This window comes from Hydra vulgaris, chromosome 14, assembly GCF_038396675.1.
Source record: "Hydra vulgaris chromosome 14, alternate assembly HydraT2T_AEP".
In the NCBI taxonomy this organism is placed as follows: Eukaryota; Metazoa; Cnidaria; class Hydrozoa; order Anthoathecata; family Hydridae; genus Hydra; species Hydra vulgaris.
In genome coordinates, this window is record NC_088933.1 from 3,874,378 (window position 1) to 3,889,521 (window position 15,144).

General features: G+C 26.3%; 3 protein-coding genes across 3 annotated transcripts in view; 2 read left to right on the forward strand and 1 right to left on the reverse strand.

Moving 5' to 3' along the window:
- The window catches only part of LOC136091227 (terminal uridylyltransferase 4-like), a 91,874-nt gene that overhangs the window by 20,792 nt on the left and 55,938 nt on the right, over window positions 1-15,144 (forward strand). The window contains exons 5-9 of the mRNA XM_065818384.1: window positions 2,024-2,207; window positions 2,333-2,421; window positions 2,705-2,786; window positions 2,888-2,957; window positions 11,202-11,238. Of these exons, the coding sequence (XP_065674456.1) occupies window positions 2,024-2,207; window positions 2,333-2,421; window positions 2,705-2,786; window positions 2,888-2,957; window positions 11,202-11,238 (462 nt within the window). The remainder of the gene's footprint in view (window positions 1-2,023; window positions 2,208-2,332; window positions 2,422-2,704; window positions 2,787-2,887; window positions 2,958-11,201; window positions 11,239-15,144) is intronic.
- Window positions 6,260-7,281, forward strand: LOC136090460 (putative nuclease HARBI1). Its single transcript, XM_065817145.1, has 2 exons — window positions 6,260-6,621; window positions 6,832-7,281. Exons 1-2 carry the CDS (start codon window positions 6,421-6,423, stop codon window positions 7,264-7,266), a joined length of 636 nt encoding a protein of 211 aa, XP_065673217.1. The 5' UTR covers window positions 6,260-6,420; the 3' UTR covers window positions 7,267-7,281.
- LOC136091212 (uncharacterized) lies at window positions 7,791-10,197 on the reverse strand. Its single transcript, XM_065818293.1, has 7 exons — window positions 9,938-10,197; window positions 9,643-9,825; window positions 9,196-9,360; window positions 8,762-9,010; window positions 8,425-8,502; window positions 7,893-8,194; window positions 7,791-7,811 (listed from the first exon to the last, which is right to left on the reverse strand). Exons 2-7 carry the CDS (start codon window positions 9,716-9,718, stop codon window positions 7,791-7,793), a joined length of 891 nt encoding a protein of 296 aa, XP_065674365.1. The 5' UTR covers window positions 9,719-9,825; window positions 9,938-10,197.

The following is a 15,144-nucleotide window of genomic DNA, read 5'->3' on the forward strand; positions in this document are numbered from 1 at the left end:
TTGCATTCTACAGACTTAATATTTTATTCAAGTGTGTTTTATTTCTAAGAGTTTCAGATTTATCAAGTCTGTAGATTACAGCATATTATGCTGACTTTTAAGCCAATAACAAAATAAATAGAAAAGGCGAGCTTCAACTAAAATATAAATTAGATTTTCTTGGTTTATTTATTTATTTTTTTCTTATTTTTATTGGTGGATTTTCTTGCATTTATTCTTTTGTTTTAATTTAAAAAATTTAGCTCAAACATTTTTTTAATCATTCTCTTTAATATGAACACAGTATGTCTATTATATACAATTTGTCTATACGCCAGCTTATATTTTGCAGACATTTTTATTTTTAGTTTAATTTTGAAAAATTTTATACCTATCATTCTTAACTGCGCTACAACTGCTCATGAGTTTATACCTGATCTACTCATGTAAAGAATTGTATCATATAAATGCACCTTTATGTGACCAAAAATGTGTGCAAAGTGTAACTGATCTAATTAAACTAATGATGCATATGTGTTAAGTGAGACCTGCTTATAAGGTTTTTTCATGAAATGGCAAGCAGTTCAGAAATTTTCCTTCAACTCGATTTTAAAGTATGTTTATCTGCTATGTCAACAAAATATAGCAAAAATGTTCAGAAACAAGTACCACACATTTACAATTTTGGTTAAAAAACATGAAAGTTCCAGTTTCAATTAAATGAGTTAATGAATACAGAAGGCTCGTCATTTTAACATGACAGACAGAGGATATGACATCAAAACAACTGATATGACTTACCAACTTATTCAAAAATAGACAATTTAGATCAGTTATATATGTAATACTGAGAATGGATCATGCTATTGATAATGTATTTTGCTGAGTAGAGAATTCAGAAACTGCTGAACATCTCAACTGGACAGAAAGCATTTTGTCTCCATCAACTCCAGCATACACTTTGAAACAAATTGCAATAGCCGAATTACTATTGCCAAGTCATGCTAGTCATTCCATATCCTTATACACAAAATACAAAGTCTATGGGTCTTCAAAATATTGGTTATTGTGGACTCAAAGGTTTTATTTATAATCGCTTTGACCAAATTGCTGAAATAGCGATAGAATTTATAGCTGAGAGGAAATCAATCCAAGAATTTTTAGACAAAAAACCTGAATAAACTTGTTCTAGTCAAATCAGTTTATACAGAATAACTTGTTGATAATGTGTTCAGATGTGTATGCCGAAAAAGGAAGGATGATTATTTTTCCTACAATTGAGTTACCAAGATCAGTAAATAACAGGTTATTGTGTGTTTTTTAAATACAAAATATCACATCTGAAAGAAGCTAAAAACAATGTTAACTTGAGCTTGTTAACTTGAGCTTGTTAGGCAATGTTAACTTGTACCACACAGGAAGCTTTTTGGTGTTATCTTAACTGAAATTTTATATACATTGATTTACTAGTTTAGAAAGAAGTTTTTTCCTTTCCTGGTATAGATCTAGGTTGTGAGATTAATGAGATGTGGAAAGACTCTGATCCTGAAAGTCAACGTATAAACAGTAAAATTGCACATTCACCATGGTCTAATCTCAGATGCGAGTTGGAATTTGCAAAATAGGATAATCGCATAAAAGTATTGTCGAGCTACTTTATTGCAGATCCTTTCTAGATAAAGTATTGTGACACTAACTGTTGAATTTTGTGATCAGATTTGTAATATGTAGTATTCATTTAGTAGTGTCCAATGAATATATCCAATGAATGATATAAAAGCTATGGTTGTGACTTTAGTAGAAAAAAAAGCCGACTTGCCAACACTCCTTTAAGTAGAAGTTACAAAAAAAGCTCATTATTTGCTTCTCATTTTTCAGTTATTATATAACAAACTTGAAGTTGATCCTAAAGATCACTTAAGATATAAGTTAGGAAAGTGCCAAATTTCAGCAAATTTGGTGAATTAGGGTGCTTTTGTTATTTGAAACATTTCAGATAAAAATATAATATTATTTGTAAGGTTTTAATTGGTTTGTTTTATAGGAACAACTTAAAAAAAAAAAAAAGAAACACTTTGAAGCTATGAATAATAATTATGAATTTCAATTGAACAATTTATTGGAGCAACAACTGTTGACAACAGAACAGTTGACAAAAAAAGATCTATATTTGAGAAATGAAGTATGTAAACAATTTGAAGAATGCTTAAAAAAATTGATTGCTCCGGGTAAAGTTTGAGATTTTTTATATGATTTAAAATTTTATTTTAAGTTTTGTAGTTAAAATTTTTTTTTTTTTCCTTTTTTTTTAATTTTATGACCGTTTTCTGTGTTTGTTTTTTTTTATTTCAAGACCTACACTGTCAACTGTATGGTTCCTCATTAACATTGCTCGGGTTTAAAGATTCAAATGTTAATGTTGACATCAAATTTGATATGCAGGTAAGTTTTGTATGTTTCTAGTTGCTAAGTAACAACAGTAATGACTTTTTCTTTATTTTTTTCATTTGTATTATTGTTATAATTTTTTTTTTAATTAAAGCAACCCTTTTTTTAAAAGAGTTTTAGAAATTTTATCCTTTGTAATTTACAAAGGATAAAATTTCTAAAACTCTTTGAAAAAAAGAGTTTTAGAATTTTTTTTTTCAAAGAGTTTTAGAAAAAAGGATTTGAGTGATTTTTTTAAAGTTTTTATTAATATTACAAATATACTGATTCATTTTAGAAAATTATAGAGTTTAATCCATTGATATCTGACCCTCTATGTTTTTATTCTCTGATAGCAGAAGTGATTCAAAAGCAAACACGTAAGTTTTTATTTTTTTTAAGATTTAAATGATGAGAATGATAATGAAGATTTGATATGTTTCATAATAATTATTTATTGTAATATTTGTTTTTTATTTAGACTTTTATTCAGATATTGAGGACAATCTCAATATGAAGAATCCCAATATTAAATTTAAAGATATAAAAAGGTAAAAAGATTTTAAAGTTTATTTCTGTTAATTTTTGTGTTGTTTTGTTATCAGTTTAATACATTTAAATGTCATACATTTAATATTTAATTTTTTTTACCATCAATTTTTACGTTTTTAGCTGAATTTCAATCCTTTTGAAATCTAGCCTAAATTTCTTTTACTACAATTTCTATCCTTTTAGCCTAAATTACACACCCATACACCCAGTTTTAATTTTCAAAGATTTCTTTAAAATAGCTAAGCATTTAGCCTAACGATATTTTTTAAAAAGTTAAATTTTTTGTTTAAAAAAATATTTTTCATTTTTGTTTGTACATTAACATATTTCCAAAAAAAATTTTTTTCAATTGTTGATGCAACCTTTTTTTAATTCTAAATAATGAACCTTTATAAACAATGAGTTAGATCCATGTTCCTGGAACTACTGGAATGTGATGGTGGTCTAATTCATAACTGCTTAAAGCTTCCTTAAAAACTTACCAATATATCTCTACCGCATTTCTGTGAAGAGACAACCCTGTATAAAATGTCTTATTCAGAAACCTTTTATTTATACTGAGTTGATTTAACCCTATATAAGATGTGTATAATATATATATATATATATATATATATATGATTCAGAATGATTTGATTTGAATCTTAAAAAAAACTTAAGCAAATTTTGGTGCATTGACACTTAACAAGAGTTAACTGGATAAGACTTGATAAAATGGGTTAATTTTGTGGAGAGATGAAAGTAAATATAATTTATTATTTTTGATGATATAAGGTATCTTATACATCCAAAAACAATTTCATTTATTAACAGAATTTAATATCCAAATCTCAATCAGGTAAAAAGCATACTGAAAAAGTTAAGAAATAAACAAATGATAAAATTTTTTTTATTGTAAATTTTTTTTAGCTACAATCAAACTAGTATCTAGAGATTTTATTTTTAAGACCCATTATAACCATTTCATGGAAAAAAAACTCAGAAAGGCATGACTTGTTAAACAAGTCTGCTGCACAAAGAAACAGAATGAGCAAGGTGAGACATGAGACAAGGTACATCCATGGTCATCTATCATTATCCATAGTCATCCAGAGACTTTAGATTGTTTTAAACCTTAAATCTTTTGATTGTAAGCAAAGCATTCTGCAACTATTGCATTCAAAATGCAATTGCTAAATTTGAATTTTAAGTTGTAGAATTGTAGAAAAGTGGGCATAGTTTTCTCTCTCTCTCTCTCTCTCTCTCTCTCTCTCTCTCTCTCTCTCTCTCTCTCTATATATATATATATATATATATATATACACACACACACACATATATATATATATATGTGTGTGTGTGTGTGTATATATATATATTTATATATATATATATATATATATATATATATATATATATATACATATATATATATATATTATTATTTATATATATATATACATATATATATATATATGTATATATATATACAGGCCTTGTTACGAGATTTCGCTGCGTAGCGAAAACGCGTAACGATTTTCTAAGTAACTCAACTCAGCAAATATATTTTGCATCGTTAGAAGTTATATTGCGTCACTAGCGTCTTTTTGAGTACCGCATTGTAATTAAAGTTATTTTATTAACGCGTTAAAAATCATACAAACAGTTTGTTTTTTTCTCACTATAACAAAAGTTACAAATAAAATCTAAGTTCTTATTTAAAAAATTTATTTTTTAAATAAGAACTTAGATTTCTTATTTAAACTAAATTAGTTTAAATAAGAAATTAATTTCTTATTTAAACTAATTTTTATTTTGATAAAATTTTTTTTTTTCATGAAACGTAAAATAATGTTTGTTTATTTTCTTATGATTTTACAGTTGATTTTTGGTTATTTTAAACAATAAAGAGCTTTTTTTTTGTTATTTATCAGTTACCGATAACATTTTCGTGATCATAATTTATTTTCATAAAGTAAATGAACGTCTTTAAAACTTTACGTTATTGAATTAACCATGAACAAAATATCTTAATAATAAAATATTTACATCAAAATAAATCATGTATTTTTTAAACTATTATGACTAAAAATAGTTTTTATATTTAAAAGGAATTTATATATTTAATTCCTTAAGATAAAACTTAAAACACTTTATTTTTTTTAACTAATTTTTAACAACAACAACAAAAATTATGAAACAAACTGTTTCTTTAACAAAAAATCTATTACTTTACAATTGCGGTTAAACGCTTTTACTAACGACTTTATTTCTTCTGAATAAACGTTACGTTACGTGACCTTAACGACAATCAAAAGATAATTTAAATATTCTAAAAGATATAAGTTTTTGCGTAGCGCAAAACTGCTGAACGCGTAGGCAAATCGCCTTATCGCAAGCAAAATGCGAGCTGCGTAACGCTTCTTAACAAGGCCTGGGGCCAATGCTATAAACAATTCGAAGTTTTTTTCGAGAAAAAAAATCTTTCGTAAAAACGCAATTTTTAAAGTAAATTATTTACACGTAAAAAAATGCGTAAACTCGAAGAATTTATCGCTATTTGTATTTTTTTCGGCCATTGCTATAAAGCATAAAACGTATACGTCACTTAAATTCACGCACTTTTTATATCCGTAATACGTCATTGATAACAAAATTTTTTTTAAAAATTTTATTAAGTAGGCCTACTAAATAAATTTTATTAGTTATTAAGTAGGCTGTGCTGTCTATTCTATTTTTATAAATATTTTTACATTCTAGTATTTGGTGTTTAAAAAAACTGTGTAAAATTAAAATAGGAACATGGATTTAATTTTTTCGGATGAAGATTTAGATTTCGAAGTTGCAGAAAATGAGCTTCGCCACCGATTGCCTCGAGAGGTTGGAGTTTAAAGCATTACTTAAAATTACTAAATTTTGATGTTTTTTTAATGATTTGATATCGAACAAAATCAGAAATCATACTAAATATGCACAGAAATTATATTTTTGTTTTGTTTTTCAATTTCATTTTAGTTTAATGGTCGCTCTTTTAACGAAGATATTTCTGACAACGTTTTTCGAGAGCAGTATCGAGTCCCAAGAGCTGTATTAGATTTTTTAGAAACTAGGCTTAAAGATGATTTGCAACATTATACTAAGCGAAATAAAAGCATTTCAGTACGTTTCCAGATAATGGTATTTCTTCATTTTATTGGCACAAATGTTTTTTTTCATGTTCTCAGAGATTGTCATGGAATCTCTACCAACACAATTTATCGTATTATACACAGTGTAGGAGAAGCTATTTTTAATGTTAGTGTATTAAGTTAATAAAACTATTGAAAGTTTTACGTTGTCATATAAAGTTGCTTATTATTTTTATTTTAGTAAGTAAATTAAAAACTAAGTTTAGTAAAGATAAAAATTGTTATCCTATAAGATTAGATTCGACAAGAGATCATAAAGTGGCCCAATGATTGCTCCACTCTTCCACAGAAGTTCATGGAAATCGGAGGTTTTCCGTGCGTATGTGGTGTCCTGGATGGATCTCATATACTCCTTTCTAACCCTCCTCAAGCAGATGAAGATTCTCTAATCAATCGCCATCATGTCCATAGCATAAATGCAATGGCAGTATGTGGACCCGACACATCCATATTTTATGCATCGACCAACAGTCCAGGAAGGTGGCATGATGCACATGTAAGTCTGTCACTAAGTTATATTTTACAACTGTTAGTGCACTAATGCCGGCTATTCAACTAGTACGTGACACTCTTCGGAATGTTCATATTTGAACATACTATTTGAACTATTATGATTGCTAATTTTAATGTAGCTTAGACTAACTAATATAATGTATTATAATGTAACTTACAGTAAATTTAAATATTGTGACTTTACTGCTATTAGGTTCTAAGAAATTGCAACCTATGGAACAAGTTTGAAATTGGAGAGCTTCCATTTAATGGAGCTGTAATTTTGGCTGACTCTGCGTACCCATGTCGAGAATGGTTAATTCCACCTTTTCCCGGTGATCCAGACGGAGCTCAAAAACGTTTCAACATAGCACAGAGAAAAACTAGAAACATAATTGAGCGATGTTTTGGAATTGTCAAAAATAGGTTTTATGCTTTGAAAACTGGAATTCGTTTGCATAAGGTCGAAGATGCCTCTAAGCTTATCATGTGTGGATTTGTTATCCATAACTTGTGTATTCGACATGGAGACAACGGTAATGACTTTGAAGAACGTGAAGAAGAACAAGCTGATGAAAATCTAGCTCAAGAAAATCAGAATGATAGAGCTTTGAATAGACGATTACAGCTACTTAACTACTTTACTTAAAAATATTGTTTAAAAATTAATAAACAATTTGTTCTAGAGCATAGGATCTATCAAAATTGTTTAGACATGGATCATAGATTTGTGTCTAAATTAGTTGAATTAAAATTGGAAAAAAATTTACACAATGATTTTTTAATAAATGCAAGAAATTTTTATAAAAAATTAGACCATAAAAATATATGTTTATATTTGTTTTTAAGTATGTATATTTTGTTTTTTTATAGAGCACGCTTAAAAAATAATAGGAGATTTGTTAACTTTATAGTTGTCATGCTTGTATCTATTTCACATCGCAACAGCATTGGTGTTAATGTTTGTGTGAAGTTTTACAGAATTTATTACTGTAAGGCAATGGTGATAAAAAAATGAAATAACAATAACAATTTCAGATTGGAGTTATTTTTTTATTGTTTCTAAAAAAATGTAATTGGTCATGGTTATACAAGACGAATGTTTAAATATAGTATATATTTTTATACAATAATTTTCAAAATTTAGCATAAAATTATGATGTAGCTTTTCTCTTAATGCAAGAGAATTTCCTCCTAAAACAAAAAAAAATTTTTAATAATAAAGTTATACTAAATATTACTACAAATTAATTTAAAAAATAAAAAATAAAATACCGTGTCTGTATTTACAAAATGTTGCTGGTTTAAAGGTTGCATTTTCTCATGCATTAGCTTTGTTGCTGTTGTGTAATATATTGTTAAAGCCTTTTCTTTTCGAATTTGCTGTTGCCTGAGGGCAACGTCCAATTTCAAAAGTTTAACTCTTAACTCTTGTTCTTTTTCTAATCTTTCTTTTTCTAACCCTAAAACACTTACTTTCAATTTTTTAAAACTTCCATCTACCAAGAGACTTTTTCTAGCTTGTTTTCTTTTTAAATTTTTTAATGCCCCCATTGATGGTTTATTTTGAATTGAATCTAAAATTTAATTCTAGGTGTCAAAACAAGATCAGTTAACTAAAATAATAAGTAAGGTGGTTTAGATTCCTTTAAAAATAAGAAGTTTTTGATGGTTTTGGAAATACTAGTTTTAAAAAATTAGGCACAAATTGATGTTGTCTGTTATATAATTATAAGTCTAAAACCTACAATTAACTATATTAAACAACTGAGATTTAAAAAAAAAAACAATTTATAAATTGCATTACCTTGAAGTATCTGACGACTATCACCAACAAGAGTGGTATTGTCTAAATTAGGGGAGAACATACAATCAATTCTTGCATCTAATATAAACAATTAATTTGTATAGAATTTATATAAGAATAAAATAGAACTCTATAAACTATACAATATATGTATATATATATATCTATATATATATATGCATATATATATCTATATATATATGTATATATATATATATCTATATATATATATATATATATATATATATATATATATATATATATATATATATATATATATATATATATATATATATCTTATAATACAACTAGTCTTAAACAATAAAGAAAAATATACCAGACATAGATGAAATAAAAGAAGCTGTATCAGAAGATTGTTTCAAAGTAAAGTTTACTTCTTTACTTGATGAAGAAAGGGTGGCAGTGGGAGTAGAATGTTGGTTGGGAGTGGATGACAATGCATCATCTGTCATACAAAAAGAGATATTAAAATCAGGAACATTGATTCCAGATACATTTATTGACTTCCTGTCAAGAATGTCTAAGACAACATTATCTAATTCTGTTAGTTGTCTCCCTGCAGCACCTTTAAAAAATGTATATATATATTTGTATATATTATATATATACAAAAATATTTAATTATATATGTGTGTGTTTATACACACACACACACACACACACACACACACACACACACACACACACACACACACACACACACACACATACACACACACACATATAAATATATATATAACAAAACTATACCTGTTTTTAGACTTTTAGCAAATTTTTGCATTGTAGCTCTTCGCAAATAATCCCACTCTCTATTACGCAGCTGGTTGATATCTTCAATTTTTGCCCCTAAACTATTTAAATGTGACATTATGTCTTCCCAAATTCTATTTCTATGCCTCATAGTAATAGATGGACCTAAAAGTAGAGTAAATAAATAATCAATATATAGTATAATATAGTTTTATATAGTAAAATACTAAATATTCTATAATAATATACTATTTTATAATTAGAATCATACCTAAAAAAGCTTACCTATATTATATATATATATATATATATATATATATATATATATATATATATATATATATATATATATATATATATATATATATATATATATATATATATATATATATAATATAATGTAATTATACATATTTTTATTTAAATAGTTTGCTAATTAAAACATACTAAGCTTCCCAAGAAGAACCTCTTTGTTTTCTCTGATCTTTATTGCTAGTAACATTTTAAGTTCTTTAGACAGCATTTTATTTTGTTGTGTATTTGTGTATTATATGGCATAATTGTCGACTATATATACTTTTCTTTAGTCAAACATGAAAAATTTGTTTAACCAAAATTACTATCAAAAACCTAACAAGGAAAAACAACAAGGAACTGAATAATCGATTAAATGCAGATTTTAAGTAATTAGTTTAATTACTTAAATTAAATTAGTTTAATTAAATTAAATTAGTTTAATTACCAAAATCCTTTTCAGTTTTATCTGTAAAATATCTACATAAAAACACAAACAGAGAATGTTCAATGATTTTGAAGTGCTAACGTTGTTCCAAGAATGGCCGCTAAAAATCACGAAGAAAATATCTAAAATAGAGATAAAAAATCTATCTGAAATTTTTTTTCGAAAAAACGCATTTTTTATCTGAAAAAGGGATTCCCTTGTTCGTTTATAGCATTGGATTTAATAGCGAAGTTTTTATCTCAAAAACGGTATTTTTTGAATGTTTACAGCAATGGACTTTTTTTTTCTTCGCTTTTTACGGTAAAAACTTCGTGTTTTACGGAAAAAACTTCGTATTTTGTGTTTATAGCATTGGCCCCTGTATATATATATATGTATATATATAATAAATGTATATATATACTATATACATATATATAAATAGTATATATATATATATATATATATATATATATATATATATAAATACATACATACATACAGACATACAGACATACATACAGACATACATACATACATACATACATACATACATACATACATACATACATACATACATACATACATACATACATATACAAATATACAAATAATTTTTAATGTATTCTAGATAATAGAGTGCTCAATGTTCTTAAAAGAACAGAGCAAGAATAAATTAATTCAAAATCACTTATTAAATTTTTTTTATTTTGCATTGTGTTTTATTTCTAAAAACTCATCAGAAATATATATACATATATATAAATAAAATATTATAATAAAATATATAATATTATTATATAGATATTATTATATAATAATAATATATATAAAATTGTATTATTATATATAGTATTATTATATATTAAACTATAATTTTTTTAAACAATAATTTTCATTTACTCAACTGGATTATTTATTTACTAGTCAAGAAGGACTATTGTGATAGCAGAGCTGATTGAAACAAGTTTGTACCAAAGTACTACTCGAAGGCTGAGTAGGCAGAACCGGGATTTGAACATGCATTCCTGCTGCTACAGCCAATAATTATTCCAAACTTTTAGCAGTGCTTTAACCAACTGAGCTATTATATATATGTATATAGTATTAAATATATAGTATTATATATATAGTATTATATATATATATAGTAGTAACATTATGATAGTATATATAATTCTAAAATAATAGAACCAATTAAAATTATAATAAAAAAAAGTAAAAGTGAAGAATGTATTGTTTTTTTTATTTATTAGTTTTGAGTTATAAATCATATTTTATTTAGTGGACTTTCATGCTGCATAGCTCCCTTTTACAGTAAGGTAACAAAATTTGTATTGCTTTTCTTTAATTCTTTGCTATTTATAAAAATATCGCAATCATCCAATTGATGTGATGCTCCAATTAAGAGCCTAATAGTAAAAATTGCTTTATGTTTTTTTTTAAATTTTATTTTAATCTATCTTTAGTTTCTCAATCTTTAATTGATCAATAATTAAATTGATTTATTTAAATTCAAACACAAAAAAAGTTTAATGAATAAAAATGATTGGAATGCTTTGTTTATAAGATCTAAATTTTATAAATTTTAAATTCATTAAATTAAAAAAAAAAAAATCTACACACAGATATATAATCACTGTATAATAAACTTAATAGTGTTAATAGTAGTAGTAGTTATGCCCATTTGGGCATTTTGACCCAAAGTTGTCAGTATCCATTTAAAAATAAGAGGAGAAATTAAGTTATAAAAGTTCCATTTATATAATGTTAAGTAGGGTAGACCTGGGCACCTTGGTTTCCCCCCCCCCTCCCTTTTTTTTTTTTTTTTGATGTGCAACTTTTTAGCTTTTTATGTTTTATTTTATTTTTTAATAAAAAAAGGTTGACAAGACCCTAGACTACATATAAATAACATTAAAAGTTTATACTCGTTTTTTAATACATTTTAAATTGCTTTTGTTAGGTTATTTATGATGGGCTAACATGCCCAGCTATCAGAGTACGTTGGCCTAGGGGTATAAAACAGGGCAAATCTAATTTGATGTATCAAAATTTAATTTGGCGTATCAAAAATTGTTTTAATGGTCCCACACTTCTAACTATGATCCAATAAATATGATTTTTTTTGGAAAGAGGTTTGAATTACTAACAACCATCATCTAGATTCAAACTTCATCCTTCACCTAGATTCCCAGCTTGCTAAAGCACTTAGTCTTTGAATAAAATCAACTGGGCCAACCTGCCCTGGTCTACCCGGAAAATACCTGTAAGTGTATACTGAAAATATCTGTAAGTGTAAACTTTTAAAAATTCTTCTCACATTTTAAAGTCTATTTTGCTTAAACTTTTTTGTTTTGTATTGAAAATGAGGAGAGCATACTAAACCACTGAAGATCATCACATCAAAAAACAAACTTTTTATACTGATTGTAATTAATCAATATTTTTCAAGTGGATACTCTAAATAAGCCCAACTATATTGCATAGCAACATTGCAAAGCAGTTTATTAAAAAAAATATTTGAAATCCACAATATTTTCTCAAAAAAACAAAAAAAAATGCAAGTATAAAAGTTATTTGAAGTTATATTGACTCTGCCAAACTCTCTAGTAAAAAAAAATATACCATGGTTTACCAATTGTTGATGGCTCTGAAAATGAACCACAAGATATTTAGTATATTAATTTATTTAAACAATTATATTTTCCAACTATTTAATATAATTTATTTAATAATAACTGTGTACATGTACAATGACAATGTACGGAGCCTAGGTAATCTAGGCTTTAACAGCCAATTTATGTTAAAAATAAGTCCACCTTTGATTTAAATTGTTTAAGTGTTTTAGAATCTACAATGTTTTGATCTAAATTATTCCAGCTGTTAATAACACGGTTTGTTAAGAAATAGTACCTCTTTGGATTTTTAATTAATTGTCTATGAAACCTCAAATTGTGACCTCTCGTATTTGAAGTTATTTGAAATCTGGTGGGTATTCCAATATTAAGTTATCTATTTTTTTTACTATTTTGAAAAGTTGAATTAAGTCATTACGTTCGCATCTTTTTTCAAGAGTCGTTAATTTAAAGTAGATTAGTCTACTTTCATAGTTTTTCCCTTGAAGACATTTTATTCGTGTTGCTTTACGTTGTATCGATTCAATTTTTTTTTATCTTGTTCTAAGTAAGGACACCACACTGAATTTGCGTAGTCTAGATGCGGTCTTACAAGAGAGGTGTACAATAATTTAGATGCGTTTATGTCTAAGTTTTTAAATGAATGTTTTATTATTCCTCACATTTTATTAGCTTTACCATACGAATAACTAACTTGACTAGACCATTTTAAGTCGTTTGAAATCATAATTCCTAAATCTTTTTCAATTTTTGTTTCTGGTAGTTCAACTCTATTTAGCACTGAATCATACATTGTGTATATATGCCTAGTATTTTTGCTACCTATATGCATGCGTTTACATTTGCTGACATTAAATTTTAATAGCCATAATTAGCCAATAGCCAATTTTAACTAGTTCTCAGCTCTCTTTTAATTTATCATTTTATCACTTCTAATTTATAACTTATTCTCTATTACTGTTTTTTGCAAATCATTTTTGAATTTCCATAAAAAAGTTTGAAAGAATTTTCCAGAACTTTAAATGAGTTTTTGCAAATATTCTTTTAGTAGTTCTTTTGCAATTTGGTAGTTACTTTGTTGTGTAGCCACTTTGTTGTAGAAAGTTTGTTTCTGTTAGCCACTTGGTAATTCCTTTGTGTCTTTGATTCCAAATAAATGTCCAGATAAAGACAACATTTATATTTAGCATGGATGTCTAAAGAGCTATTCTCCATGAAAAAACTGTTTTTTAGATCTTAATAGAAGTAGTAAATTGCAAATAGCATAATATATATATATATATATATATATATATATATATATATATATATATATATATATATATATATATATATATATATATATATATATATTACGGGTATTCAAAAAAAGTGAATTTTCAAATCTAAAAAAACCATACCCCCTAAATTTGGGGCAAATGTATAAAAAATGAGCCTCACAAAGTTTGAGCGCTGTCCGATCACTTCCCCCCCCCCCCCTCAAGTTAAAAATTTAGGGGAAAATTGACCGAAAAGTGGTAATTTTCGGGCGCCTTGAGGGAGGGGTCATTTTTTTTTTTTTCAATTTTTTTTGCTATATGTATATAGGCCTATATTTTTGTTTAAAAATATATGGTTTTTTTCCTACTTCTCAAAAATCTATGTTTGGTGGTATTGAAAATCATGAAAATCAGAATTTTTGTAGTTAAAGTTAGATTTATATATATATATATATATATATATATATATATATATATATATATATATATATATATATATATATATATATATATATATATATATTTATTTATTTATAAGCCTTGTATGTATTAACATATACACACAAGGCCTCTCTAACTATTCCGAAGACATACGAGAGGGAGCAACCAACTTCATTTTGCCAGAAAGAATGAACAGTTGTTGGTTGTGACATCAGCAATGTTGTTTATCTATATACAAAAAAACACTATTTATCTATATTGAAAAATCAAATTGAGCAAGAATAAATAAAATTATAAATTTATATTCAAGTTTTATAACAGAAAAAAAATTTACAAATCTAATAATAATCAAGTTAATAATCTTTTAATAATCTAATAATAATCTTTTTTCACATCACACCAAGTCCATCATTAAACTTAATCTTTGAAATTGTACCGGATTTTTGTTCTTGTGATCTGAATACAGATCAAACTTTGTCCACAGTTAGCAATCTGTTGTGCTTTTCAGTTTCATCAGAATATCTATGAATATACTGCCCCATCATACCTATTGACCATTCTGAATGGTCATTTACAAAAATCAAAGTTTCAGCATATTTTTGAAAACTTTTGAAGCATGACTAAATATGCCAATAGTTTGGTGGAAGTGAGAGCCAGTCTTGAACTCGTTGCTTATCAAACCCAATCATGTCAAAAATCAGGTAAGAAAAGACATCAACCGAGGCAGACAAGGATGGTGGTTTTTTCCCAATTTTTGTATTCATTTTATAAATTTCCTTGATATCTTGCTTTACTTTATTCTCAGGCTTATAATAGTCAGAGCTAGCCATATCAAATGACAGAATTGCTGATGCAATTTTTGCCTTCTCCTCTGATGCTAACTCATCAT